Source organism: Lutra lutra, chromosome 9 (assembly GCF_902655055.1).
Source record: "Lutra lutra chromosome 9, mLutLut1.2, whole genome shotgun sequence".
NCBI classification, from domain to species: Eukaryota; Metazoa; Chordata; class Mammalia; order Carnivora; family Mustelidae; genus Lutra; species Lutra lutra.
In genome coordinates, this window is record NC_062286.1 from 142998458 (window position 1) to 143025310 (window position 26853).

General features: G+C 59.1%; 2 protein-coding genes across 12 annotated transcripts in view; both read right to left on the bottom strand.

Annotated features, from left to right (window-relative positions):
• Positions 1 to 16: 16 nt before the first annotated feature.
• TCFL5 (transcription factor like 5) lies at positions 17 to 14174 on the bottom strand. 7 transcript variants are annotated; one of them, XM_047744135.1, is made up of 6 exons: positions 13407 to 14173; positions 12210 to 12396; positions 11793 to 11955; positions 9960 to 10203; positions 8071 to 8212; positions 17 to 780 (listed from the first exon to the last, which is right to left on the bottom strand). In XM_047744135.1, exons 1-6 carry the CDS (start codon positions 14114 to 14116, stop codon positions 658 to 660), a joined length of 1569 nt encoding a protein of 522 aa, XP_047600091.1. In that variant the 5' UTR covers positions 14117 to 14173; the 3' UTR covers positions 17 to 657. The 7 variants fall into 7 exon arrangements, with proteins under 7 accessions (XP_047600091.1, XP_047600090.1, XP_047600088.1 ...); XM_047744134.1 differs by having other exon boundaries at positions 9960 to 10206; positions 13407 to 14172; XM_047744132.1 differs by lacking the exon at positions 17 to 780 and adding an exon at positions 5439 to 6083 and having other exon boundaries at positions 13407 to 14174.
• A 7804-nt stretch (positions 14175 to 21978) lies between these two features.
• DIDO1 (death inducer-obliterator 1) overlaps positions 21979 to 26853 on the bottom strand; it is a 49302-nt gene continuing 44427 nt past the window's right edge. For all 5 annotated transcript variants that reach the window (XM_047745521.1, XM_047745523.1, XM_047745520.1 and 2 more), the window contains exon 17: positions 21979 to 26500. In XM_047745521.1, coding sequence (XP_047601477.1) covers positions 23454 to 26500 — 3047 coding nt within the window. In that variant the 3' untranslated portion in view covers positions 21979 to 23453. The remainder of the gene's footprint in view (positions 26501 to 26853) is intronic.

A 26853-nucleotide genomic window follows, 5' to 3' on the forward strand; every position in this document is an offset into this window, starting at 1 on the left:
CGTGTGGAAACCTCCATTCCAAACACTAGTTTATTACACACCAAGTAATGACTCTGAATATGAAAATGAGGGCATTGAAGGAATCCACGGTGACAATATCTCCTTTACGGGCAAAAGTGGCTTCAAAGGGAGTCTCTGGAAAATGTCCAGCGACAAGGCTGGGCACAGACCACGTCACAGGACCCCGTCCCATGTCACCGGAAATCAGCACAGGGGGAGGGAGAAACAAAGGAGTAAAATTTCCAAACTACTTCTAATTAAGAACAATTTAACTTGTTCCAATTGCTAAGTGGGCGTATTTAAAATGTAAATAAAATACGTAAAAAGCAGTGCACCTTGGAAGACTAAGGAAATTACAAAGGATGTTAATTTTTGAAGTTATCATGTTAAGAAAACATGATGGAATCAGGCGGATAATTGAAAAGTTTCTTGCTAATTGTCAACATGTCTTCATCCCCAAATGGTGTAAGAGGACACGAAAGGCTAAGGATTTCGTTCTAGACAAACATCTCTACAAAACGTGCTGTGACGTCCCCGCGGAGGCCCCTCAGCTGGACTCCCATCCCCCAGAGCCAGATCGCCGGGGCTCCGGGGCCGCACGGACGCTGGGGGCCCCGGGCAGCCGCCGCCGCTGCCGGAACTGGCGGTCCCTTCCCATCACTTGACGTCCATGGCCGGGCTGCTCTGTAGGCTCTCCTGCACAGGACGGGCCGCCAAGGAGTCCGGTCTGGTCAGCTTGAGCCTTCGGCCAGTCTTACCGCAAAACACACTCTCGAATTCCTGAAGTTAAGAAAGAACCATTAATGCTGTGAATTTACAGACTCGGAAACGATCTCAAAACACACAAGGCTGGGGACGCCCATCCGGCTCAGCCAGCGGTGGTGGGCAGCTCTCGGATCTCGGGTCGTGAGTTCGAGCCCCACGCTGGGTGTAGAGATTACTTAAGATGAATAAATAAGATTATAAAAAATTACAAATATACCAAAGGTTGAAATTATGACCTAAACTACTTCAAAAGATAGAAACGTGTCACCACAAACTCATGTCACCTCTTGTAAGGGGGTGGTGCAGGGTGAAAACAGGAATTCAAACGTTTTTCTCGAAGAGTCTACTATTAATTTTCCAATAATTCCCATGATGCCCGTCCATATTAAAAAGGCTTCTTTATTTAAAAACAAACACCTATACTTATGTTTTCTAACACAGTAAAATCTGCACGCTACTGAACCATTTTCACGTGTGTGTGCGCGTTTGCCGGGCCAGCTGTCCCGTAGCATCACTACTGTCCCCCTGCAGAACTTCCATCACCCACTAGACACCGGGCCCATCACTACCCCACGCACACGGGGGGAGTGCTCCGGGGAGGGCCTGGCATCAGGGGTCGGCTCTGGAAGCTGAAAGCTGGCTCCCACGGAGCCCTGTCCACTGTGGCCCTTGCTCCCGTTCTCTGCCTCTAGGAACTTTGACAAGTCCCGGGCTTCACAGCAGGGTCAGATTGGCCGTTTCCTGAGCACACTGGGCAGCCCCAAGCTCACAGAAGAAGGCGAGAGCAAGCACATGGCCTGATCTCATCAGCCTCTGGGAAACAAAGATTGGGGTACACAAAATGTACAAGGTGGGAAAGACTACAGGACGGAGGATTCCATCTCTTCAACAAAAAAAGGACAGGGGCGGGGCATCTGGGTGGTTCAGTGGGTTAAAGCCTCTGCCTTCAGCTCCGGTCATGATCCCAGGACCCCCGGCCCGCACAGGGCTCTCTGCTCAGCAAGGAGCCTGCTTCCCTTCCTCTCTGCCTGCCGCTCTGCCTACTTGTGATCTCTGTCAAATAAATAAATATTTTTAAAAAGGACAGGGAGGGAAAGAGGAAGCCATCGTGGACTCAGAGATGTCGAGCACCACCAACCAACGTTCGGCTGGACGGCATCTGGATCCTGACTCAAGGGAGTAAGCAGCACAGAGACAGCTGCAAGCCCATCGGGGCGTCTGGATGTGGTGTGGCTCTTTAACCACGTGTCTACATTCAGAGATGCCCTTGAGAATGAAACCGAGAGATCTGTGGAAGGCTTTAAACCACCCATCGAGGGCCACAGGACGGGGATACTGACAACGCGCCCTTGTGTCCGAGGAACACTGGAGCTCTGTGCTCAGCTCTCCCCATGTCTGTGCATGGATATGTTTCCGTAATTTTTTTTTTTTAAGCATAACATTCTTTTTTTTTTTTCTTTTAATATTTTGTTTATTTGACAGAGATCACAAGTAGGCAGAGCAGCAGGCAGAGAGAGAGGGGGAGGCAGGCTCCCCGCTGAGCAGAGAGCCCAATGCGGGGCTTGATTCCAGGACCCTGAGATTGTGACGGCAGCCGAAGGCAGAGACTTAACCCACTGAGCCACCCAGGCGTCCCCTGAAGCATAACATTCTTAAAAATTAAATTTACGTTTATAGATTTTCTATTATGGTAAAAAAAAATACAGAACATGAAGTTTTCCATTTTAGCCACTTTAAACGGTTTTACCCAGTGGCACTACCTTCATGATACCATGTGATCAGCACAGTTTCTGACTTTTCAGCATCCCCCCACGGACACTGTCCCCATGAGACACGGACTGTCGCCCTCCCTCAGCACCCACCCCGTGTCCCACTTTCTGCGTACGAATTGGGACCACACAGAGGTTGGTGCAGAAGCTGTCCTTCCGTGAGCGGCAGCCTCGGGGGCGCCCGGGCTGTGGCCGGTGCCCGGAGCGCTGCCTTTTTGTGGCCGAACCACATTCTGCTGTCGGTGCACACGCTGTGCTTATCCACTCCTCTGCTGATGGACACTTGGGGGCCTCCACGTCCAGGCTGCTGTGAACATTCCCATACAAGTGTCCACCCGGGTCCCCACCCACAAATGCAACGGCCCATCTGGCAATTCTGACTTTCTGAGGACTGTCACCCCATTTTCCACAGCAGCTGCACAGTGTTCCGCTCCCAGACCTGCTATTCCGCCTGTCTGTCCGTCCATCTGTGCGTGCCAGCCACATCTACTGGGGGCATGCGGCAGAGCCTCGTGGTTTGGATCTGCATTTCCCTGATGATCAGGGATGTTGAGCATCTGCTCACGGACCTGTGGGCCATTTGTTTATCTTCTTTGGAAGAAGGTACTCAAATCCTTTGCTGGTTTTGAATCGTGTTGTCTTTGTCGCTGGGCTGTAGCGGGTTCCTCCTGGATTCACATCCACTAAGGGATGCAGGAGTACCGCGCCGCACTGGTAACACCAGGCCCACCAGCGGTGGCCGCAGTGCGTTTCCTGCTGCCTGCACTCGGGCTAATACCTGCTCAGATCTATTTTCTTCCCGAACTTTAAAGGGCCTGAGGGTCTAAGATGAGCCACATTTTGACAATTTCCTATGTATATCCTGACACTCAAAAGCCCAAAATATAAAATATTTGTCCATATATGAGAAGGTAGAATTTACTTCTGAGAATAATTACATAAAAGTCACAAAGAAGGAAACCGTCACTTCTGACAAAGAAAGTACTCGAGACTTCGAGAACGTCGCGCACACGACAAGGTGAGTGCCAGGCATCCACCTGGCTGTGCACACCTCTGCCAGCAGTGGGGAGCCGCGGTGCAGTCTGGGTTCCCCGGGGCCCCGGCACCTCCTTACCGGCAGCCGCCGTCCTACCCTCCCCACCAGCATCTGTTTCAGTGAAACGACAGAGTTTCAGGGGAGTTTTACGAGTCAGAACACCGAGGTGACGTCGAGCCAAAGCTGACAGGCACGTGAGGTTTGTAAATATGAGAACGCCTGATAGAAAGAGCGACTTTGGGGGGGCACCTGGCTGGCTCAGCAGGAAGAACGTGTGACTCTTGACCTTGGGGTCGTGAGTTTGAGCCCCAAGTTGGGTGTGGAGACGACATAAGTAAAAACAAACTTAAAAAAAGCAAATTTCTTTTTTTTTTAAAAAGACGTTACTTATTTATGACAGAGACACACAGCGAGAGACAAAGCACGAGCAGGCAGAGAGGGAGAAGCGGCCCCATCCCAGGACCGTGGATCATGACCTGCGGGGAAGGCAGACGCTTAATGACTGAGCCACCCAGGTGCCTTGGAAAGCAAATTTCTTAAGCGATAAGAGAGCGTGGCTCCAACTGCACATCAAGGAGCCGTGCCGGGAAGCTGGGAAGACCACGGGTGATGCAGGCCCCTGCGAGCGCGGACCCACCTGAGCACATGCGCAGGGAACCAGGCCGGGCCTCTCGGAGCAGGTCTGCCGGACAACAGAGGACAGGAAGAGTCTGGTTTGTTTGTTTTTTAAAGGATTCTTTTTTAAAACTTTTTATTTACTTATTTGACAGGGAGGGAAAGAGAGAGAGTGTGCAAGGACACAAGCAGGGCAGGGGCAGAGGGGAAGCAGCCTCCCCGCCGAGCAGAGAGCCCGACGCGGACTCGATCCCAGAACCCTGAGACCATGACCTGAGCCCAAGGCAGAGGCTTCACCGGCTGAGCCCCCCAGGTGTCCCGAGAGCAAGGGTCTGAGTCGCTATTAATGATCCCAACCTAACAAACACAGAGCTCACCAAACGGACAATACATGTTTTTTCCAAATAAATACAGAACTTATAAAAACTGACCACAGAAGAGGTCACAACAAAAGTCTCAGCAAACTTTCAAAAAAGCGTTTCTTTATACAGACCATCTTCGCTTATGAAAACGTAATAAAAAAATGTGAAAAACAGACCAAAAGCTTTTAAACTCAAGATGCCAGAAAGATTAAAACTACAAAAGCACGAAGACGGTAAACTGTCAGAACAACGTACAAGCAAATTACAACAGAAAAAAGCACTACCGTGTGCCCCACAAAAGCCGACAGAGCGGAACAAGACCAGAAGCCGGGACACCGCGGCCGCTGAGAGACAAGGCACAGAGCCCCGGCTCGGGAAGGGCAGGACCAGCCCACGGGGAGCGCCCGGCAGTGCCTGGCCACAGCGCTGGTCCCAGGTCTCCGCGGGAGGTTTTGCTCCTGCCATGCCCACCCAAGCCATATTTATACACGAGATGTAAGAAATGAGTTTCAGCGTCTTCGGTCTCTGAGTCTATACAAAGACGGTTCACAGAACTGTTCTGTGCTGAGCGCCTTCATCGCATACGGATGAATCCTATTAATAACTCACCGCTAACAGGTACACAAAGCCAAACATTAAATCATTTTCATTTTTGGTTTTTATTTATTTGACAGAGAGAGAGACAGCGAGAGAGGAAACACAAGCAGCGGGAGCTGGAGAGGGAGAAGCAGGCTCCCCGCTGAGCAGGGAGCCCTATGCGGGGCTCGATCCCAGGACCTTGATCATGACCTGAGCTGAAGGCAGAGGCTTAACGACTGAGCCCACCCAGGCGCCTTCATCTTCAAAAATATAAAATCATCTTCAAAAATATAAAAGCTTTTCTTCAAAGAAGACATCCGGGTGGGCCACAGACACATGAAAAACTGCTCAAATCCCCCGGCACCACGAGCATCATCGCGCCAGTCAGAACAGCTAGAACTGACCAGTCAGGAAACGACAGTCGCTGGCGAGGATGCGGAGAAAGGGGGACCCTCCCGCGCCGTCGGCGGGGACGCAGGCTGGCGCGGCCACTCTGGAGAACAGCACGGAGCTTCCTCAGAAAGTTGACAAGACAGCTGCCCTATGACCCAGCAGTCGCACTGCGGGTATTTCCCCCAAAGATGCGGACGCAGGGACGCGAAGGGACACTGCACCGAGTGCCCAGAGCAGCTATGTCCGCCGCAGGTGAGCTGTGCGAGGGGCCGAGACGCCCTTGCACGGACACATGGACGGACGGGCAAGATGCGGCCACGGCGCCTCCGTCAGAGGACGAAGACCGGCTTTTGCATCGACGTGGTCGGAACCGGAGGGGATCGTGCGAGTGACTCCGTCGAGCAGGTCGTATGTATGGCTTCACTCACACGTGGAATAAGAAAGAAAACACAGCAGCCAAGGGAAAAAAGAAGTCAAACAAGAAACGGACTCTTGTCCTGTCTTGCAAGACGGTGAGCGGAAAAGCCAGAAGGCGGGTGCCGGCGGCGAGGCGGAGAAGGTCACCCGAAGGCTAAAGCGCCAGAAGCGAAAGCCCGTCCCCGCGGCAGCCCTGGCTCCGCCGCGCATTCCGGAGGGGCCGGAGCGGACGAGGCATTCGGCAGCTGAGTCCAGGCCTGGAAAGAGACGGAAGGTTCGTGCAGCTGGCGCAGATGCAGCTGGCGGGGACGGGGACGGTCGGCGCGCTGGTGGGTAAGCTTCGCGAAGCGCCGAGGTCTTCCTCCTGAAATGAGCCTTGCGCGCTGCTGAGCTGGGGCTGGGGTGACCTCCCCGCGAGCGCGGGAGCAGGTGCGAGCCCGCATCCCCCAGGACCACCGAGGCTGGCCTCGCCGGGCGCCGCGGAGGCAAGACGGCGGTTTCCCTGCAGCCGCGCGCACCGGCTTTGCCACTTGTGCCTGCGCCTCTGTCCCTAGGCTGAGGTCCGCAGTCGATCGCATCAGAAATTCGCCGCCACCACCCCTGCTCAAACCCGCAGCGTGAAAATCCCTGGAGCCTCGCTGACGCCTCCTGCGGGAATCTGCGGAACCCAGACGCGGGAGGGCGAGAGCGGTGACACCGAGAGGAGAAGCTGGAGGCGGGGGACGTGCGAGGCCGGCCGACACCGCGGGCCCCGGTCTCTGCCACGGCGCGAAGCTGCTGCTCGGTTCAGGGCCACCGCTGCTCGGTGTTTGCTCTCACGACGGACTTGGCCCTCACAGAGCGGCGTTCTAAATTCTTACAAAGAACCTAATTAAATACCTCATCCCTTAAGAAAAACAAAGAAACAGACTCCGCACTCCAGAGCACACGGAGGGCCAGCAGAGCGGGCGCGGGCGGCGCCGGGGGCCCGGGACGGGCAGGAAGGGGGACACCTTCCTGTGCTGCTGAATTCCGGCGGCGGCCGGATGTGCCCGTCTGTCCTATACCTGCCACGGACACCATCACGCTGCGCTAACTGGCTAGAATCGAGAAAAAAAGCTTCACAAAAAGTGCACACAAGGGCATCATTTTATTAAAATTCACAGCCTCCCTCGAACACATAACATCAAACAAGAGCCCCGCTTATGGTGACCCATAAGCCACTGGGAGGGAGTGGGACGCAAACTCCGCTCTGAGACGCGATTGCACGGGCGATGCCGCGCCCCCCCACCCCCCCCCGTGTGATCCACACGCAGGAGGCTCTTTGGAAAAGGCTTCGCATCGACGCACCAACCTCAGCTCGGTCCCTGCCAGATGCCGCGACCACAGCAGCCACACGATGGCCTGGACAGGGAGCAGCGCCGGGGTGCGTGGGGCTTGCCCCCCGAGGGCCTCAGCAGCACTCGGCCTGACCACCAGCACGCTGAGGCTGGCACCGGGTGCCGAGGTGCCCCCCAGGGCAGAGCAGGGAAGCCAATGCCGGGAGCACCCCATTCTCCCATCTGACCCCCGAGGAAGGGGCGGCTGCGCTCCCTCCCACTCACACCATGTGTTCGGCCCTGCCAGGAGCCATGCTCGCTCACTGGAATTGCCCCTGGGACCGAACAGACAGGGTCAAGGCGGTTCTGGCTGCACTCAGGGGCCAGGTGCTCGGGCCCCAGGGCCCCCACGTTGTCCTCGGTCACCCAGCCCATAGAAGAGAATCTCTTCTGTGCCTTCTGAATGCATGAGGGTTCCAGACTGTTGAACACTATCTGCCTCTCTCTTCCTGCCTAACTCGTCTCACTTCAACCCTTCACGAAGCTGTCATAGGGTAACGTGTGTCCGAAACCCCGGCGAGCCCCACCGGGTCTGCTGCCCGCAGCAGGGGCTGTCACTCAGACGCCCCAGGTCAGCGAACCGACCCAGGCTGTGACCATCAGTCCGTAAGTGACATGCTACAACTCTAACGAGCTTTTGTTCAAAGCGAACTCAGTATCTGACACTGGATTCCAGGAAACAAAGGACCGTCAGGGGCATTTTAGGGAAAAACGGATGAAAAACATCACTTGTAGGTTTATAACATTCTGAGACTGCACCTGCCCTCATTACTGACCTTTTTGAGAGAGTCTCCGTGTCTTTCCTGAATGTACTTCAGGAACGCCGTGGTCCACTGCAGAGTGGTCGCCTTGTCCGTCTCCGCGTTGCAGAACGGGACTAAAAGATTCAACTCGTCACAGCAAATGCGGATCCTGCGCCTACAGGCAAAATCCAAAGTAATCACGCTGAGAAGCAGGCGCCAGGCCACTGCTCCTGGCCTGGCCCCTGGCGCTCAGCCGCGCTCCGCTGGGACTGCCTAGCTCGTGGGCCCGGAGCAAGGGCCAGGTTCAAGTCTCCAGACCAAGGACAGAGCCAAATCCCCCAGATGGGAAGCAAAACTGCGTGTGCGCTTTCCCTGGGGAGATTGCTCCTTACTCAGGGCTCACGACCCGTGCCAAGGGACTCACCCGCAGCTACGTCACAGCTCTGACCGCCAAGGGGCCCCGGCTCACAAAAGGACCATGGACCACCCGCCTGCTAAGACCCCGACACCCAGTCTTTTTAGAGGTAATTTTTTTTCAGAGAGAACTGAAATCACAAACTGGGCCTTACGATTAGACCACGTTAACTCTCAGATGACACGTGGCGTCGCGCCACGTCCTAGAGACGCTGACACAGGGCAGCAGACGGAGCACGACCCTTGCTGCCCACCTTCCCACGCACACACGTGGGAGCTGATGCAGGGATCTCGTCAGGCAAACACGACAGCTGGCGCTTATCTCCAGTCCGTGCAGGGGACAGATCGACGTCACCGACGAGGCATGGAGGTGAGAGGGAGCGAACTGGCAGTGTGGTGCCCTAGGGGACAGCAGGCTGCCAACCTGCAGGGAAGGGTCGTCCCACGGCAGGTACCCAGGAAACGCTGATGAAATGTCAGGGTGGGAAAGCTGCCCTTCGTAGCTCACAGACATCCTCCAGTTTGAGAGACAGAGCGTGTGCGCATGTCTGTGTGCGCGTGCGTGTGTGGCCACGGGCGGGCTAGCTAGCTGTAACACGTCCCTTAAAAAGAAATAAACTGCCTCAGGTCAGCGCTGGAGCTGGAGCTACATACCTGCCTTGCCCCATGCTGCGTGCGGAAAGGACACTGGGACGAAGTACCCGTCAATGACTATGTTAACTATGTTAATTATGTTACGGAAACATCGAGTAAAAACCCAAATGCAATACAGAGAAATTAACCACCTTTTGGTTCTACATAAAATCTAAATAAAATCTGCAGATAAAATGACCTAAATAACAGTTTTAACCCCCTCCCTCCCCAACATTCTTAAAAGAAACAGGCAAAGCTGGGTGCCCTGGTGTGCAGCCCAGCTGTCTCCCGAGGCCCGCTCACAAGGCCGGCACCTGACGGCTGCTGGGAACTGCGATCTCGGGAGGGTTGCCAGCACCACTAGTGAGGTGCCTAACCATGCCTAAAATGTTGGTACAAACAATACGGTTCATGCTGAGCGCTGGCTCTCCTTCTGGGGCTCACCAGGGAGGGAACGTCCCCGTGACCCGCTCTGCCAATAAAATCCTGGGGCACCGAGTCTCTCGCGAGCGTTCCCTGCTGGGAAGCTCGCCGGCCTCAGGACCAGGGGCCGAGGGAGCAGAGCGCGTCTGGGAGGCGACATCCAGGAGCTCGCGTCTGGCTCCCAGACTTCTCCCCAGGCACCTTGGCTAAATTTGCTGTGTCCTTTCTCTGTAATCGGTCACAGCTCGAAGTCTTCCTAGCGAATCATCAAACCTGGGGTGACCCTGGGGACCCCGGTCCGCCGAGCTGAACCAAGTCAGCATCTCCCCGGCAACTTTTCTCCACTGGGAACACATTGAGAAATAACTGAACTGCTGTTTCAGGAGTAACCTGCCTATCGTCGCCAGTAACTGTAGCAAGCCTGCGTGTCGACAAGCAAGCACACGCGTTACCTTCTATCTCTTTCCATGCGGTTGTGCCTCTCCCTACGCTGCGACCTTCCTCCCTGGGGCCCGCTCTGGGTCTGCTCCCCGAGGTTTGCCTGCGAGGACTCTGCGGGCGGCCAAGAGCCCTGTGTGGAGGTTGAGCCTTCGCCCACGTTCTGAATCTCTCCAAGGGCTCTTCGTTCTACACCTGTGTCCAGCTGGCGCGCTCTACTCCGGTTCCTCTTACTTACGGCTTGCTTACATAGCGCTTCTTCTTTGCAAAAGAAGGAAAGAGTAGCATTTAATTTTTTATTTTACTTAACTTGTCCCCATTAATGCTGAATGTATTTCATGGCATTTTTCAAGCCTGAACAGACATACGAGCGGACGAGGAACGCCCAGAACTGAGTGGGAAGAGCCGTACCCACTACGATAACCAGTACAAGCCATTCACGCAAAGCTCCAAGCTCCAAAGCACAAAACTGAACATAAATCTGTAACTAAATTAAAACACCCCGAGCAGTGTGTTATCAACAGAACCTTGTCCGAAGTCCCTCATTTATCAACAGATGTTAGCTGCTGTCTGGGAATAGGGAAACCAAGAGGTTGTTTGACTTTTCTGATGTTCAGAATGGAAAAAACAAACTCTCTCCCCAGGATTTTCTTTTATACGATCACTCTAACGGGACAGCAGGTGCTCTACCTCCCATGCTCAGAAGAGGACAAGACCTGTGTGCCCTAGGGCTCAAGGTGCCCCCAGCTGACCAGCGACTCCGCCCCTGGGGGGAGGAATCACATCACAGCTCTTATGTGTGCCGGGGGGAACACGGCAAGCCCCATCGCATCGAGGCCAGGCGGCGCCTAACCCCTGTGTGCGGTGACAGGCATTCCTGAAACGCCAAATGAGACCGAAGTCTCTGTGGCCAAAGGGTCCCTCCATACAGCTTTCACATCGGGACCTGCGAGGAAGACACGGCGGGGAATTCACAGCGTTGGGACTATCTTGCTCCTGAAGCAAAGGAATTAGTACATGGTTTCACCACCAACCCTTCACTCTGCACAGGGAAGCACCTACTTCTGTATAAAAAGTCCGAACAGGGAGAACAACCCATGCCTGGAGGAGGCAGCACTCCACCCCCGCACCCCCCACCCCCATCAGCTCTCGAAAAGCTAGGTGTCCTTTCCTCAGGATAAGTCGAAAAATACTTTGTTTGCAGGGAGAAAGGGGCTGAGAGGTCACTCTCAAGGTGAACAAAGTTCAAACAGCCTTTGGCAGTTTCTTTCTTTCTAAAACTTTCTGAATCAGCTTATGGCCTCTGGCTCCCAACTCAAACCTTTGCCCATCTGTAGACCGTCTCCTAAAACTTTCAGCAGGTTTCAGACTCCTGCCCCACTCGTGAAATAGAAAACAAGACAAAAAACCAAAAACACAACTATTAAGTGCTTTCAGCAACTTGAAGGAAACAGAATTTATGCAAGTCTGTCATTTTTCTGTTTATGGAGATCACCAGTAAGAAAAAGCAGCCCTCAAACTCAACGACTCCGTCCAAAGCATAAATATGACGTGTGAGGGGCACGGGGTGGCTCAGTCGGTTTGGCGGCCGACTCCCGATTTCGGCTCAGGTCGTGAGATCGAGCCCTGCCGCGGGCTTTGTGCTCAACAGGGGTCTGCCTGAGATTCTCTGTCCCCTTGCCTCTCACCCTGCTTGTGCGCTTGGTCCCTCCCCCTCTCTCTCTCAAATATTAGGATAAATCTTTAAAAAAGAAAAGAAGAATTCATGTTTATACTCGGCCTCTTGCCGTCCCCACCCTCGGCCAAGAAGTCCAGCAGGACAGGGCTCCCTCCGCTTTATGGCTTACCTCCTACTTTAATCCAAACCTGCTCAGGCAAGGCTTTGTTTCTACTGCCCAAAGTCTGTTTAGTGGATTCAATTTCCTGCTGGTAACAGAAAGAGAATGCTCTAGGCAATCCAATGTCCTGATGCTTGGCAGCTTCGAGTACAGGACACGGGTTCCCAGAACCCTGGAAAAAATGAGGCGATAGCAAGTTTACCAGCACGCACGCAAATCTAATGCCGTCCAACCGAAGACATGGCAAAGAAGGTAGCGCAATTTGAGGAACTCTGCGTACATCCAGGACTTTAAGACGTTCCCAAACCACATGAACGGTCTTGATTTTAAAGACTATTAAGCTCAATGAAAGAAAAATCCTTCAGGCCTAATGAAAATAAAATCCACCTAGTGCAAAAGAGCAGCCCTGGTGAGTCCCTCCCTTACCTGCGTCTGTGAGAGGCTCGAGCCCCCCGAGGCAGGGCAAGCATTTGCCGTGAACAGAGGGCATGTAAATTGTAAAGCGGTGGCGGCCGTCGCGGTTTTGTTTTTTACCAACGTCGTGCATTTGTTTTGTTGCTGATGAAGAGGGACGTTCATGAACTCGGAAGGATGTCGGATGAGAGTTACCAAACTGCCAACACAAAGGAGACGCGGAGACGCGTGAAGACAAGTGGCAGGCAAGCGGCCGAAGGCCATGACCCCCAGCACGCTCTCCCGGCTAGCAGTGGGCCGTCTAGACAGCCCGTGTCTGGCAGGATGAGTGCCCCTCCTCGTGGAAACCTCTACAGAGCCAGGCTCAACCAGCGCAACGGTGGCCAGGCTCAAGGTTCTTCCTGGAAGAAGGACCAGGAGCTGGATGTCACCTGAGACCAATCTCTCTCGCTCTTTTTTCTGGCCATTCTCCAAAATCTGGCGACTAGGGACAAAATGGGGAAAATCCCAGGGTCGGGAGGGACAGAAAGCTGAGGAGCCCCGGCCGCGCAGTGGCTGTTCCTCTTCAGTAGGGGAGACGGAGTGAGGGCCTGACATCCTGGGGGGAGACTGGAGCTGCGTTCTGTCATCGGGACACCTTCCTGCCACCAAGGCTGCCCCGTGTGTGGAGTCACCCCTAAGCTGAGTCGCGGTGGGGGGGAACAGGCCTCTCCTGACATCTGGGTGGAAGACCTGGTGCAAGAGGTCTGGTCCTCAGAAGCGCCTGCACGCTCGGCTAGGGGCGCGGCCCGCAGGTGCGGACGCGGGGCGCACACCTCACGCTCGCACGCGCGGCGACGGGCTCTGCACTGCGCACTCGCTCAGCACGGGCGGCCGGCCCCTGCCCAGAGCGCCGACCTTTCGGGTGGGCCCCGGACCCAAGGGGTCTGCTGCCCGCGAAGACGTGGCAGGAGGAGGCTGCCGGCGCTCTCCCGCGGAGACTCCACCTACACCCAGACCCACCCCGGCCCCGTTCGCGGGGAGACCCAGGCTGCGGCGCGGCGGCCGGCCTCTGCTCCCGGGTCACCCTGTCCACACCCGGGCCCGCCGGGCAGACGCCAGCCGCCCAGTCCGGCGGGCGGCCGCTCCACGGGCCTTGCCGTGTGCACCCCGCGGGCCCGCGCCCCGCCCCCGCCAGGCCTCCCGGGAGGGCGGCGGGGGGACACCCACTTGTTGAGCGCCACGCCGGGCTCGGGGGCCTCGGCGCCGCGCGGGGCGGCCGGCGGCTCGGCGGGGAGGCTGTTGAAGCGGTCCTCCAGGCGGACGCGCACGGCCGACTTGGCCCGCGCCTCGGGCGCGCCCTCCGCGTTCTCCTTGCCGCCGCCGTCCGGCGCCTTGGGCCGCGGCGCGCCCGCACCGGGGCCGTCGGCGCCCGGCGTCTTCTCGGCGGGGGCGGGGGGCGCGGCGGCGGCGGCGGGGGCGCCCGCCTCGCTCAGCAGCATCATGCGCAGCTCCTGGAAGTCGACGTGGCCCAGGCAGGGCGCCGCGCCCGCGAAGCCGCCGTCGGCCAGCGCGGGCGGGCAGAGCACCGGGTACACGGGCGCCGCGCCCCCCGCCGCCGCCGCCGCCCCGGCCGCCGCCGCCGCCGCCGCCGCGCCCCCCGCCGCCGCCGCCGCGAAGCCGCCCGCCGCCGCGCCCGGCGCCGCGGCCGCCAGGAAGGCCGAGCTGAGGCGCGCGTCGAGCTCGCCGTCGGCCGCCGCCGCCTCCATGTGCGAGTAGAGGATGTGCTGCAGCTGCGTGTACTCCACCTCCGTCATCTCCACCAGGCTCAGGTCGGTGGTCGTGAAGCTCAGCCCCGCCTCGCCCGGCGCCGCGTCCGCGCCCTCGGGGCCCGCCGGCCCGCCCGCCTGCGGCGGCTCCCGCGGCCCGGGGCCCGACATGCCGGAGCCAACGGCGGGGCGCGCGCGCGGCGGGGGGCCGGCGGGCACCGGGCCGGCGCGGCCTCGCCGGGCGACGTTGGGGGGCGGGAAACCGCTGGGCCCGCAGCGCGCCTGCGCCGCCCCGCCCCGCAACGGAAACCCCACCCCCTGCACCGCGGCCCCGCCCCCGGGCCCGCCCCCGCCAACCGCCCGGCCGCCGGCCAGCCGTGCCCTGCCCCGCCGTGCCCCGCCCCGCCACCGACGGCGGCCGGCACAGGAGCTGCGCGCGCAGGTGTGTGCGCGCGCGCGCGCGCGTGTGTGTGGGTCTGTGTGTGTCTGTGTGTTGCTGCGGGACGTGTGCGTGTGCGTGCGTGCGTGTGGACAGCCGGGGGTGGGGGTGCCCGCCGGGGCGGCAGGCTGCGCGCGCAGGTCAGGGGCGGGGCCGGCGGGCGCGTGCGCTGTAGCGGTTCCCAGGGGAGTCGTCTGCCGCGTGCACCCGGTGACCCGTGCCCCGGCCGGACCGCGGCCGTGTGCCCGAGCGTGCGGCGCTCCTCCGCCGCGTCGGTTCTCGGAGCAGGGGCGAGGTCGGGCCCGCCGCGGTTTTAACTCGCTTCCCTCGTGTTGCAGCCCCGACGCTCTGCGGAGGGCGGCGGGCCGGGACGGGACGGCGGAGCCGCCCAGACGGAGGAGCCCGCCGGCGCGAACTGCCGGAGCCGCAGCGCGCGTGCGGGGGGGACTCCGGGCCGGGCCGTGGCGCGCACCGAATCGCCGGGATCATGCCCGGAGCCGAGTCTGGTTCGGGCGCGGGCGGCCTGGAGCCCCGATCCGGCGTGGGCGCAGCCGGTCCGCGGACCCCGACTCGGAGGGCGAAAGCACAGAGCACCGTGAAGGTCCGACGTTCAACAGATGGAGGCGTGTCCGCTGCGGTTTCTGCTCGCTGGAGACGAAGAGCCAGCCCGGCGGTGCGTGTCGGCTTCGCGTCCGGCGGCGCTCCTGCAGGCCGCGGTCGTGCGCTGCGCTTAGAGTGAGCTGCGACGGACCGGGCTTCGCTGCAGGGTGCACTCCCGGTACCACGGGAGCGGGACACCAGACACGCGGAGCTCGGGGGCTCTGCCCGGCCCTCAGGAGGCAGCCCCGCGGAGCCCAGAGCCCTGATGAGGGGTCAGGCCAGGCCTAGTGTGCAGGGCGTGAGGAAGTCTCCCGCCACCGCTCCTGTGAGCCAGCCGCAGGGCCCTGTCCCAAACATGCAAGAGGATAGAACTCGAGAGGGACTCTGAAGACAGGACTAGCCCTTCAAGGACAGGAGGGCAGCGCGGCTCGCATGGTCATTATCTAGGGGAAGACCCATGGTGGGTCCTAAAGTCAATTTCGGCACCCGGGGCCCACAGCTCACCATCCGTGTGAGCCGTGTCAGGAGGGCAAGTGTTGAACGTGAAACTGTTACACAAACATGCATTTTGTGAAACCAGCGTGACTTGATGTCAAAACCACAAAGATAATACAGGGATGTTAGACCGCAGGGCACCATCTGATGTGAACAAACATGTGAAAACTCTTACTAGAGTTTTTGCGAATGGAATCCAAGGAGATTTTTGAAAAAGGATAAAACATCTTGACCAGGTAGGACTTAACTCCAATGACACGAGTGTTGTTTACGTTTGAAAATCAACCCAACATCGTTTATTCTATTAACAGACAGAGGCGGGGGGAAGTGTTTGAGGAATCTAACATCCCTATAAAAACTCTGCAAGCCGTGAATAGAAGGGAATGTCTTCAACCTGACACAGGGTACCTATGAAATACCTAGAGCCAGCATTGCACTTTCTAGTACGACACTGAATGCTTTCCCTGAGGTTCGGAAGAAGGCAAGGACGTGCCCATCACTAGTGCTGCTCACCATCGTACAGGAAGCTCCACTCTGTCCAAGAAAGCACGCAGAAGAGAAGGCACCAGGTTGAGAGAGAAGTACAGCTGTCTTTCCTTGCAGAAAACCCGACGATCTATGCCGAAAAACCCGTGGGATCTATGAAAAAGCTGATCTCACCATGGTCACAGAAGAACAGCATTCAAATATCAATGTTTCCCGGGCGCCTGGGCGGCTCAGTCGGTTGGGCATCTGCCTTCGGATGGCATCATGGTCCCAGGATCCTGGGATCGAGCCCCGCATCAGGCTCTCCCCTTAGCGAAGAGTCTGCTTCTCCCTCTCTCTCTGTGATTGTTCTCACTTTCATTCTCTCTCAAATAAATAAATAAAATCTTAAAACAAAAACAAGTCACTGTGTCTTACACCCTAGCAATGAACATGTGCACATTGGTTAAAACACAGTACCACTTACCATCACTCAAAAATATGCTTAGGTATAAATTTCAACAAGACACATGTTTTGAACATGTATGTTGGATGTCAGACTATTTTCCTTAAAACTCCTCTGTGTTGTGCCTGCTCATCCCTCCCTCCCTTTCCCCCGGAAGCCCCTGATCTTTGTTTTCCCACCGTGTCTTCGGTATCACCCAGTGCGGGGCCTTTTCTGACTGGCTTCTTTCCCTTTGTTAGATGCCGTTAAAGTTCCCCCGTGTCTTCTCAGGCTCTGACGGCTCATTTCTTTTTAGCCCTGGATAGTATTCCGCGGGCTGGACGGCCCACACAGTGTCTGTCACTTGCTGAAGGACGTCTTGGCTGCTTCTGAGCTTCGGCGGTTATGAATAAAGCTGCCAAACATCCATGTACAGGTGTTCGTGTGGACAAGAGTTTTCTCCTTCCTTGGACACACACCAACGGGAGTGGCTGCGGATCGCATTCTAAGACTTTTGTAAGGAACCACCAAACCGCCTTCCAAGCTGGCTGCCCCAGGTCGTGCTCACACTGGGTGGATGAGGGCGCCTGAGGCCCCATGCCCTCACCAGCCTTCGGGGTCCATGTTCTGGATTTTGGTCGTTTGGCCTTTTGCAGATTCCATCACCGCGCGGGCTCGGTGGCCGCATCTGCAGGGCTGGGTGGCGCTTCTGGGGCACAGCGCATGCTAGAGGTCAGCAAACAGCTTGTCACACTCCTGCACAGCCGGGATTCACGGATCTGGGAGTCAAGAGCTGGAGATGGGGTGGCTCCTCTCACCGTTCCCCTCCTGGTCCACGAGCTGGATCTCTGCTGCCAGTTCCTGCAACTTCTGGTTCTAGAAGGCTCAGTTCAAGCGGAAGAGAGCCTCATCCAGAGGACGCAGTGATGGTCTCACTGGGCTGTCGCCTGGGGTGGCCATCTGGCCACGTGGGACCCTTTGTGCCAGTGAGTCAAGGAGCAAAGAAGGGACACTGTATGGGTCAGGCTGATTGGGCCTGCCTGTCAAGGGGCAGAGGGTCTGCAGCACGTGCCCAGAATGCAGGAGGATTCCCAGGGCACCTCCCTGTGCCCCCAAGTCTTGTGATTGCAGCTGCTGCAAAAGTACAAGGACGCGATTCAGGCGGGCTTCGCAGTCTTCCGGGCTCCCACCAGGCAGGGAGTCCCGGCCCGGGAGCACAGACTGGGTGGTGAAGAAGGCCTTGTGGCCAGCTGTGGAGATGAGGACCACAGCAGCTGTGGATGACCTTGACCCTGCTCGTTTTGGGAGACTGTCTTCTCCTGGGATTGGCCCGTTTTCAGGATGGCTGCGTCCGGTTAGGTGGGGGCGTGATTTTGCCGTTGTCCTAGTTTAGAAAATATGGTTTATTTATTTATTTATTTATTTATTATTTAAAAAAAAAATCTTGTTTATCTATTTGACAGAGAGATCACAAGCAGGCAGAGAGGCACAGGGGATAGCACGTTCCCTGCTGAGCAGGGCTCAATCTTAGGACCCTGAGACCAGGACCTAAGCCAAAGGCAAAGGCTTAACCCACTGAGCCACCCAGGCACCCTGGAAACGTGGTTTAAGGAGTGGCTTAGAGCAAGGCTTCGGGGTGTGCTGGGGGCGGTGCTGGGCGCGGTGCTGGGGTCCGTGCTGAGGTCCATGCTGGGGCCGTCCTGGGGGCGGTGCTGGGGGGCGAGCTAGGGGCGGTGCCGGGGGCGGGGTTGGGGGGCGGTGCGGGGGGGCGGTGCTAGGGGCCGAGCTGCGGGCGGTGCTGAGGTCAGTGTTCGGGTGGGAGGTTCTTGCTGGGGGTCGTGCGGTGCTCTGTGCCGAACTATGGGGGGCCGTCCTGGGGGCCGCGCTGGGGTCCGTTCTGGGGGCCGCGCTGGGGACCGTCCTGGGGGCCGCGCTGGGGGCCGCGCTGGGGGCCGTCCTGGGGGCCTCGCTGGGGTCCGTTCTGGGGGCCGCCCTGGGGACCATCCTGGGGTCCGCGCTGGGGTCCGCGCTGGGGTCCGTCCTGGGGGCCGCGCTGGGGTCCGCGCTGGGGTCCGCGCTGGGGTCCGTCCTGGGGGCCTCGCTGGGGTCCGTGCTGGGGTCCGTTCTGGGGGCCTCGCTGGGGTCCGTCCTGGGGGCCGCGCTGGGGTCCGCGCTGGGGTCCGCGCTGGGGTCCGTCCTGGGGGCCTCGCTGGGGTCCGTGCTGGGGTCCGTCCTGGGGGCCTCGCTGGGGTCCGTTCTGGGGGCTGTCCTGGGGTCCGTGCTGGCCGCCGTCCTGGGGGCCTCGCTGGGGTCCGTCCTGGGGTCCGCGCTGGGGTCCGCGCTGGGGTCCGTCCTGGGGGCCTCGCTGGGGTCCGTTCTGGGCGCCGCGCTGGGGACCGTCCTGGGGGCCGTGCTGGGGACCGTCCTGGGGGCCGCGCTGGGGGCCGCGCTGGGGGCAGTCCTGGGGGCCTCGCTGGGGTCCGTTCTGGGCGCCGCGCTAGGGGCCGCGCTGGGGTCCGTTCTGGGGGCCGCGCTGGGGACCGTCTTGGGGGCCGCGCTGGGGGCCGCGCTGGGGGCCATCCTGGGGGCCTCGCTGGGGTCCGTCCTGGGGGCCTCGCTGGGGTCCGCGCTGGGGTCCGTCCTGGGGGCCGTCCTGGGGGCCGCGCTGGGGGCCGTCCTGGGGGCCTCGCTGGGGTCCGTCCTGGGGGCCTCGCTGGGGTCCGCGCTGGGGTCCGTCCTGAGGGCCTCCTGGGGTCCGCGCTGGGGTCCGTCCTGGGGGCCTCGCTGGGGTCCGTTCTGGGCGCCGCGCTAGGGGCCGCGCTGGGGTCCATCCTGGGGGCCGTCCTGGGGGCCTCGCTGGGGTCCGTTCTGGGCGCCGCGCTAGGGGCCGCGCTGGGGTCCATCCTGGGGGCCGTCCTGGGGTCCGCACTGGCCGCCGTCCTGGGGGCCTCGCTGGGGTCCGCGCTGGGGTCCGTCCTGGGGGCCGCGCTGGGGTCCGCGCTGGGGTCCGTCCTGGGGGCCGCGCTGGGGTCCATTCTGGGGGCTGTCCTGGTGGCCGCGCGGGGGGGCGGTTGGCATTTAGCTGGAGACATCACTGCTCGGAAACTGGTGAGTCTTACCGGGGATGGCCTGGTTGCTCCTGCCCTTCCTGCGGCAGCGGGTGCTTGTGCCCGGGCCTGACCCGCTGCGCTGACCCACGCTGTGTCCATGGTGGCTCAGCCCCTCCGTGTTCACTGGCTGTCTGCGATTTGTGGCGTTGCCCTAGGGGTGGCCGTGTGGCACTGCCCACAGCCAACAACGTGGAACCAGAAGCTGTGAACAGCGCGCAGGCGGGGCAGGTGAGGCCCTGCGAGGCTCTGCGGGGCTGAGGTGATGCCTGCCTAGGCAGCCTTCTTGCAGCCACGAGGACCGGCTGTCCGTGACACCAAGGCCACTCTGCCCCTTGCAACTCCCTGCCTCTAGGTTTGCGTGAGGCACACAGACAAAGCTCTGTTTAAAATCTCTGTTCGTTGGGCATTTCCTAAATGTTTTCCCTGGTGATACAGCCGTCAGCATCAGCACCACAAGCACAGAAAAAAGGGGCCAGAGATACCACCAGGAATGCTTGTTTATGGATGACCGCATCCCCCCCACCCCGGGGGTATATCTTGGTTTACTTAATACCCTACTTTCATTTCCTCTTCTCCTGAGTGGACACTTAGGACCCCAGAGACCTACAGGGAGCATTCATTCTCCGCAAACTACAAGGACATGAACATTTTGAACAATGCGGAAAAACACAAATAATGCTTTTGATGAATACTGGATGCCTTTGGGAATCATCCAGGATAAGACAAATGAAAAAAAAACATATAAGAATGTGTAGAATCCTGGGGCGCCTGGGTGGCTCAGTGGGTTGAGCCTCTGCCTTCCGCTCAGGTGATGATCTCGGGGTGCTGGGATCGAGCCCCACATCGGACTCTCTGCTCATCAGGGAGCCTGCTTCCTCCTCTTTCTCTCTCTGGCTGCCTCTCTGCCTACTCGTGATCTCTGTTTGTCAAATAAATAGAATCTTAAAAAAAAAAAGTATAGAATCCCAATTTTGTGAAAGAAAAACAGGGGAAGAAGATTCAAGGAAACAGACAAATGTTACCAATAGTTACTGCTGGGTTTCAAGTCACAGGGCCTCTCAGTGCTCCTGTTTTCCCCCCAGGGTCCTATGGTAAGTGCATACCACATGCCTCACAGGGAGACCCAAAAGCCCGGGGGCGGAGGTCCCCCTTCCCTCCTTCCCCTCCAAGGCCCTCAGTTGGGCTTGTCCATAGGGGCCTGTGCTTGTCTGGCCTCTGCTCAGGGCCCCTTCAAGAGCAGTCCCTGTGGGCCTCACCCCCTACCCGGCACTGCCTCTAGGCAGGTCCCTGGACTAGTGGGGTGGGGGGTGGAGCTGGGGAGGGTGCCCAGTCTCTTCAGTGTTGTCCCCGTGGAGGCCCAGCCTCTCCCAGCACTCTGGTGAAGGTGCTCCTTTCATACTCCCTTACAGCTGCCTCTGCACCGTGCAGCCCAGCCGGCGAAGCACCAGGACTAGGGGCCACAGCCTGGTGGCACCCCCACCAGGTGACACCGTGGCTTTCGGGTCCCAGGGACTGCCCTGCCTGGCCACGTCCTCAAGCAGGACCCCTCGCTAGTCGGGCTTCTGGAGAGCCACACACAGCTCGTGGGTCCCCGACTGTGGGCGACACTGGCTGCATGGGGTCGCAGGTTGGAGGACTGATGGGCGCGACAGATGGCAGGGTGAGGACGGCGCTGCCTGGTGGTGCAGGGAGGGCTACGTGGAGCCTCTGGAAGACGGGCTTTGGGGTGAACACACACGAGGCCAAGCGTCTGAGTAGACGATGGACCAAGGATTTTAGCATGGGACCCAGTTTTCTGACATTTCGGGGAGATCCCTCTGGCGGCAGCCCGCCGGCCCGAGGGCTCATGGCTCCAGGGCGCCGTGCTCGGCACTCCTCAGCGTCTGTCCTGCAGAGCTGGGTCCTCCGACCTGCAGGGTCTGGGTGGCCAGCAGTTCTCTGGAGAGCGGCCCTCCACGTGGTCAGGGCTGGCCCCTCAGACTCCCCAGCAGGTTCCAGGGGCTTTTGTGGGCTGCCCCTCTGCCCCCGGGGTTGGCTTGAGCTCCGCTGGGACGGGAGCCTGTCCTGCCGGAAGGGATGTCCTCGCTTCTGCCCACAACAGAGTAGGGGGGCTCAAGTTGAGAAAGGGAAGTTCGGGCAAGGCGTCACCAGACTGAGGGCAGCTACGGGTAGCGTGACGAGCTGCCTTCACCTCTGCTCCAGCCGTGGCCGCGGGCAGGTTCCCGGAGCCCTGAAGGGTCCTCGTCAGCCTGCTGGCCGGGCCACCGCCACGCACGCCGCCTCGCCACGTGCTCCCTGAGCAGCACTGGGCATGTCCAGCCACACGCTGAGCATAAAGAGCTGCAGGGCGGGTCACCCAACTCAAGGCCAGAGGTTGTCTGCTGCCTGAGGACACATGGTCGTGCCCCCCCCCCCCCCCGCACCGGTCTAGCCCCAAAGTCCCAGCGGGGAAGAGTGAGAGCACACAAGGGACAGAAAACCTTCTGTAGACATTTATTCTACCTCGAGTAACAAAACCTATGGAGCCACATGTTTTAATGTACAGTGATATCATACTTTGCAATATAAAATACAATTTACAGAAATTTCTATCAAGTAAACCTAAAGAAACACACTTGATTTTTACATTTGTGTATTTAAATTAGAAAAATTTGTTTTACATGTAAAAAACCCTTCACATCATATAGATGTTGGAATTGACGCCGCTTCAATGCAATTTAACCTACTGACACTGGGTCTGGAACGGGTCACATGAGTCACCAAGTTCTCCGTGTTCATTCTTATCGTTTGAACGTTTGTGCTAGAAAGTGAAAAATCCGTAGTGATGTACAATGGAAGAGACTCCAAAGAATGAATGAAATTCTCTAATTTTACACTTGCAAAAGTAAGTTTATGAAAATATAAAAAATTATCAAAGTGTATTTATTTGTACAGTCAAATAAATTAGCAAGGGTCTCTCTGCTTCCTGCTTCAGAAGTACTTGACGATGTGCGACAAGGAGCAGCTTCCCCTCTGCTGTCGTCGAGCGACAGCACGTCACCATCCTCCGTCTCAGACTGCACACAAATACCGTCCCACTTTCAATGACAGACTTTACAACGCATCACGGACAGGGTAGCAGCCTGGGGCGGGCACGCTTTCCCTGGGCCACAGGAAGGACTGTGGGGATGTCGCCTCACAAATGAAAGTGCTCCTGATTATGAAAATCAAAGTCAACCCCCACCCCCACCCCCGTTTTAAAGAACACTTAATTGGCTTCCTTTCTCACTTTTTTTAGGCTGGTAAAGGTTACGCCTTTTTCAATGAATTGCTATTTAAAAAATGCAACAGTTTCTACTAGGACAGATGTTGCTTTCAATCCTGTCTTTGAGGAAAAAAATGTATAAGGTGATATACAAAACCAGCAAAACTAAGAAACGTTCTGTTTCCTGGTTGAAATTTGTAATTCAAATTTCCTTGTGACAAAAGACAGCGCATCTGTAAAGCTCCGTCCCTCCGCTCGCCCCAGGAGCAGCCGCCGGAGCAGCCGGCCTTCTCCCCAGGCTTTGGTGCGAGCCGGCCTGTGACAGCAGCTTTTAGAAACAGATACAGAGCAGATCTCAGTACAGGTATGGCTCTAAGGTCCACGGAAATTCCCTTAAAATTTACTATAATCAAGTTATTGGAAAAGATAACTTTATAATCTGAAAAAGCAATATGCTTCTGTAGACACATTCCCATTTCAGTAATTTTAAATGGAAATACCGAGTTCTTAGTTTTTAAAAAGCATCTGAGTCACAAAGACGTGAAATTTTGTAAGAAACCACTATACACAAAATTACAGTAATTTCTGAAGTCCAGGATATTCTATTCTGCATCTAAGTTCACAGCTCACGCGCTCACCACAACGCCCACGCCGGCTCTCCTGGAGGGCGGCTGCGGGGAGGCCCGGGCCGGAGCAGCCGCAGCCGGCCACTAGTTCTGCCCCGCAGGAGTGGCGGCCCGAGGGGCGTCCGCTTTCGGGTCCCGGGAGCCCTCCTTGCTTTTGCTGCGGTCCTTGCGCTCCCGGCCGTGCTCGCGGGTCCGGTCCCGGCCGCGCTCCCTGCTGCGAGACCGCTCCCGCTCCCGCCGGCGCTCCCGCTCCCGGTTCCTGCTGCGCTCGCGGCTCCGGCCCCACTCGGACGCCCGCTCCGGCTCCCGCCCCCGATCCCTGTCTGCACCACGCTCCCGACTCCGGTCCCACTCGCGGCCGGGGTCCTTGTCGCGGTGCCGGCCCCGCTCGTGGCCCCTTTCCCAGTCCCGCTCCCGGCTCCAGCGCCGCCCTCGCTCGCGCCGGCGCTCGTCCAGGGCCCGGCCGGGCCGGCTCTCGGGCGCGGCTTCGGGCTCATCTAGAGGCTTTTCTTTGGGCCCCGCTTCGAACCGCTCCCTCGACCGCCCTTCAAAGGCCGGGCTCCTGTAGTCGTGGCTCTTGCCCTCTCGGAACTCAGACTCAGGGCCCTGCGCAGGCGCCTCGTCCCAGCGCTCGGGCCTGTGTGGCGGCGGGTGACTGGGCAGCTCCAGCAGCGGCCGGGGGGCTGCCTTCAGCCCCGGCGCCGGCGGGCCCTGGAAGTGGAAGCGGGGAGGCGTGGGCTCGCTCTTCTCGGGAAAGGGCACAGACCCCCTCGGTCCGCCAAACGGGAGGGGTGCGGGCGCGCGGGGGTTAGCAAACCTTGGCGGTGAGCTCACCCTCTGCTCCTCGAATGGCTGAGGCTGAACCCCCCTGGGTCCCGGCATGAAATTTGGCGCTTGGCCTCTGGGTCCTTCAAACTGATTGGGATGTGGCCCCCTCGGGCCCACAAAGTGGCCGGGGGGGGGCCCTCTCTGACCGCCAAACTGAGAGGGAGGGGGACCCCCTCGGGGTCCTTTAAACTGTGACAGCAGAGGCCTTCTCTGGCCTCCAAACTGGAATGGCCCGGCGCCTCGACCTCCCACGAACTGGGATTGTTCTGCTCCTTCAAACTGAGGGGCAGGGCCGGCCATCTCATCGTAGGGGCTGTCCTGGAATTCTCTTTTCTCCCCGTGGGGGTCCTTTCGCTCCTCAAATTGGGGTGGTGCTGATCCTCTGGGCCCCCCAAGGTGGGAAGGGGAGGGACCCCTGCTGTCCCCATAGGGAGGGGGCCCATGTGGCCCTGAGAACAAGGAAGGGATGGGACCCTTTTGGGCCCCGAATCTGGCCGGGGGAGGCCCTCGTGGCCCATCGCTATTAGAAACGATATTCTCTTCTGAAAACGGAGGGGCTGGCACCCTTGGTCCTGGGAAACTGGGGCCATGAAGCCCCGATGTCCCAAACGTACGTGGTGCTGGCTCACGCTGGCCCTGAGATGGGGGCAGAGGGGCCCCTCCTCTCTGTCCAGCTGAGGAGAACGCGGCGGCCCCCTCACCGGGTCTGCACGGCGGCTCTCTGTCTCCTTCGGCTTCAACTGCAGGGGGGTCACCTTTTTCAGCAAACTGAGCATTTCTCGGATCCTCGTACTTTTCCTGAGCGGCACACACTGGAGCTGAGAAAGGGTCCCTCGCTCCCGGAGAGGGAAAACTCTGCGTGTCGCTCTGCAGAGGGAAGCCAGGCTGGAAGGCGGAGCTGGGGGGCGTGGGCAGCAGCACCTTGCGGGCAGGTCTGGGCGCGCTGCCTGAGCCCGCTGGGGGAGGGCCACCGTCTGCAGGCAGAGCGACCGGGCTCAGGGAGGGCTCGTGGTTGGGGCCATCTGGCTTGGCGGGCAGGGCGGCCTCTGCACCGTCCTCACGGGCTGCGGGGGGCCTGGAGGCGGCTTCGCTCTCGCAGTGCTCCGCGGCTAGCCGCCGGGCCTGCCGTGGGTCCCGACTCTGTCGTGGGTCACAGCCGGGGCCTGCTGCGGGAGGGGCACCGGGGAGCGCGGCCGGGCGGCCCGTGAGCTGCTGCTCTTGCGGGAACAGCTCGGCCTGAGGCAGGGAGGCCTTTGGGGGCGGCGACATGAGTGCGTCGGCCACGGAGAAGTGCGCCATGGAGGCGCCCACGGCAGCCCTCTGCTGCCGCAGCGCTGCCTCCTGCTCCGCCACTTGCCTCTTCTGCTCCTCGATCTGCTTGTTGAGTTCCTCGATCATCTGCTGCTGCTCCACCAGAGAGGGGGCCGCCCCGGGGGCCGTGGGCTCAGCGGGCCTGTCCGCCCCGCCGCCCTTCCCGTCCGCACACATCCGGTTCGGCAGGTCGTCGATGGCCACTGTGGCTTCTTCTAAAATGGTCTCATCCTCCGGGTCGTAGGCCACTTCTTCCCGCTCGGCGGTCTCGGGGGCCTTCTCCACGTCAGGGCGCCTCCCTCGCTCCAGCTGCGCGCCGAAGGCTCTCTCGGGACCGTACTCCTCTTCGGGGTCATAGGGTCGGTCATCTTCCTCGTCCTCCAGGGCTCGGTCTTTGGAGAACTGACCGAACTGCTCCACGATCGGATCCAGCAAAGGCGCCGCGGGCAGCCCGCTGTCAGCCTTGGCTTTGGGGCCTGGGTGGGAGGCCGGGGCCGACTCCGCAGGCTCTCTGGCAGGGGGGTCGAAAGACTTCTTCTTCCCGAACAGCGTCTGCAGGATGTGTTCCAGGGGTGAGGCTGTTTTGGAGGCGGAGGAATTGGCCGAAGGAGCGGCCGTCGGGAGAGCCGCCGCGGCGGGTGCTGCGGGGACAGTGCTCGGGGCTCCTGGTTTGAGCGAGGACAGTATTTTCAGCACGGATGACGAAGCTGACGCAGCAGGGGGCTCCGGCAGCGGGGGCGGCGGTGGAGGAGTCCCCGGGGGTGTGGTGCTGACAGCCATGTCCCCGGAGCCCACCTGGAACCTGGGGGGCTTCCTCTCGGACTGTGGGGCCACGGACACTTTGGGATACACCGAAACTTCTGTCTCTTCCTGGGTCTGAGGGCGGGTCCGCTTCTCCTCTACTTTATCTAATTCTCCCGCACCTGAAGGACGCTTTATTCTCTGGCAGATTACTAACCCAAGGATTATGTTGGGACGCGGCGACTCAAGACCTGAAAAACAAAACGGTTGTGCACATTTTAGAATCTAACTTCAGCCTTTGCTCTTCAGGGGCAAACCCCACGGACAGCGGTCGTGAGCGCGTCTCAGCAGGCAGGAGGAAGGGACTCACTGGCAAAGTAAAATCAAGGGTTGGAAGAGCTGAAGTGCTTACTGCCCAAGACCGTGGGTCCGAGCCCACACTGACCGGCGGCCCGGCCCCCGCAGCACAACCACAGAGCCCAGGGCCCAGCTCCCGGGGTCAACTCACCCCGACTGTCAGAAGTTATGCTACAGATCCAAACCTGAGATACAAAGCCGAAGCGACAGCGTGACAGAGGGCATGGGGAAGGCCATCATGCAGCCG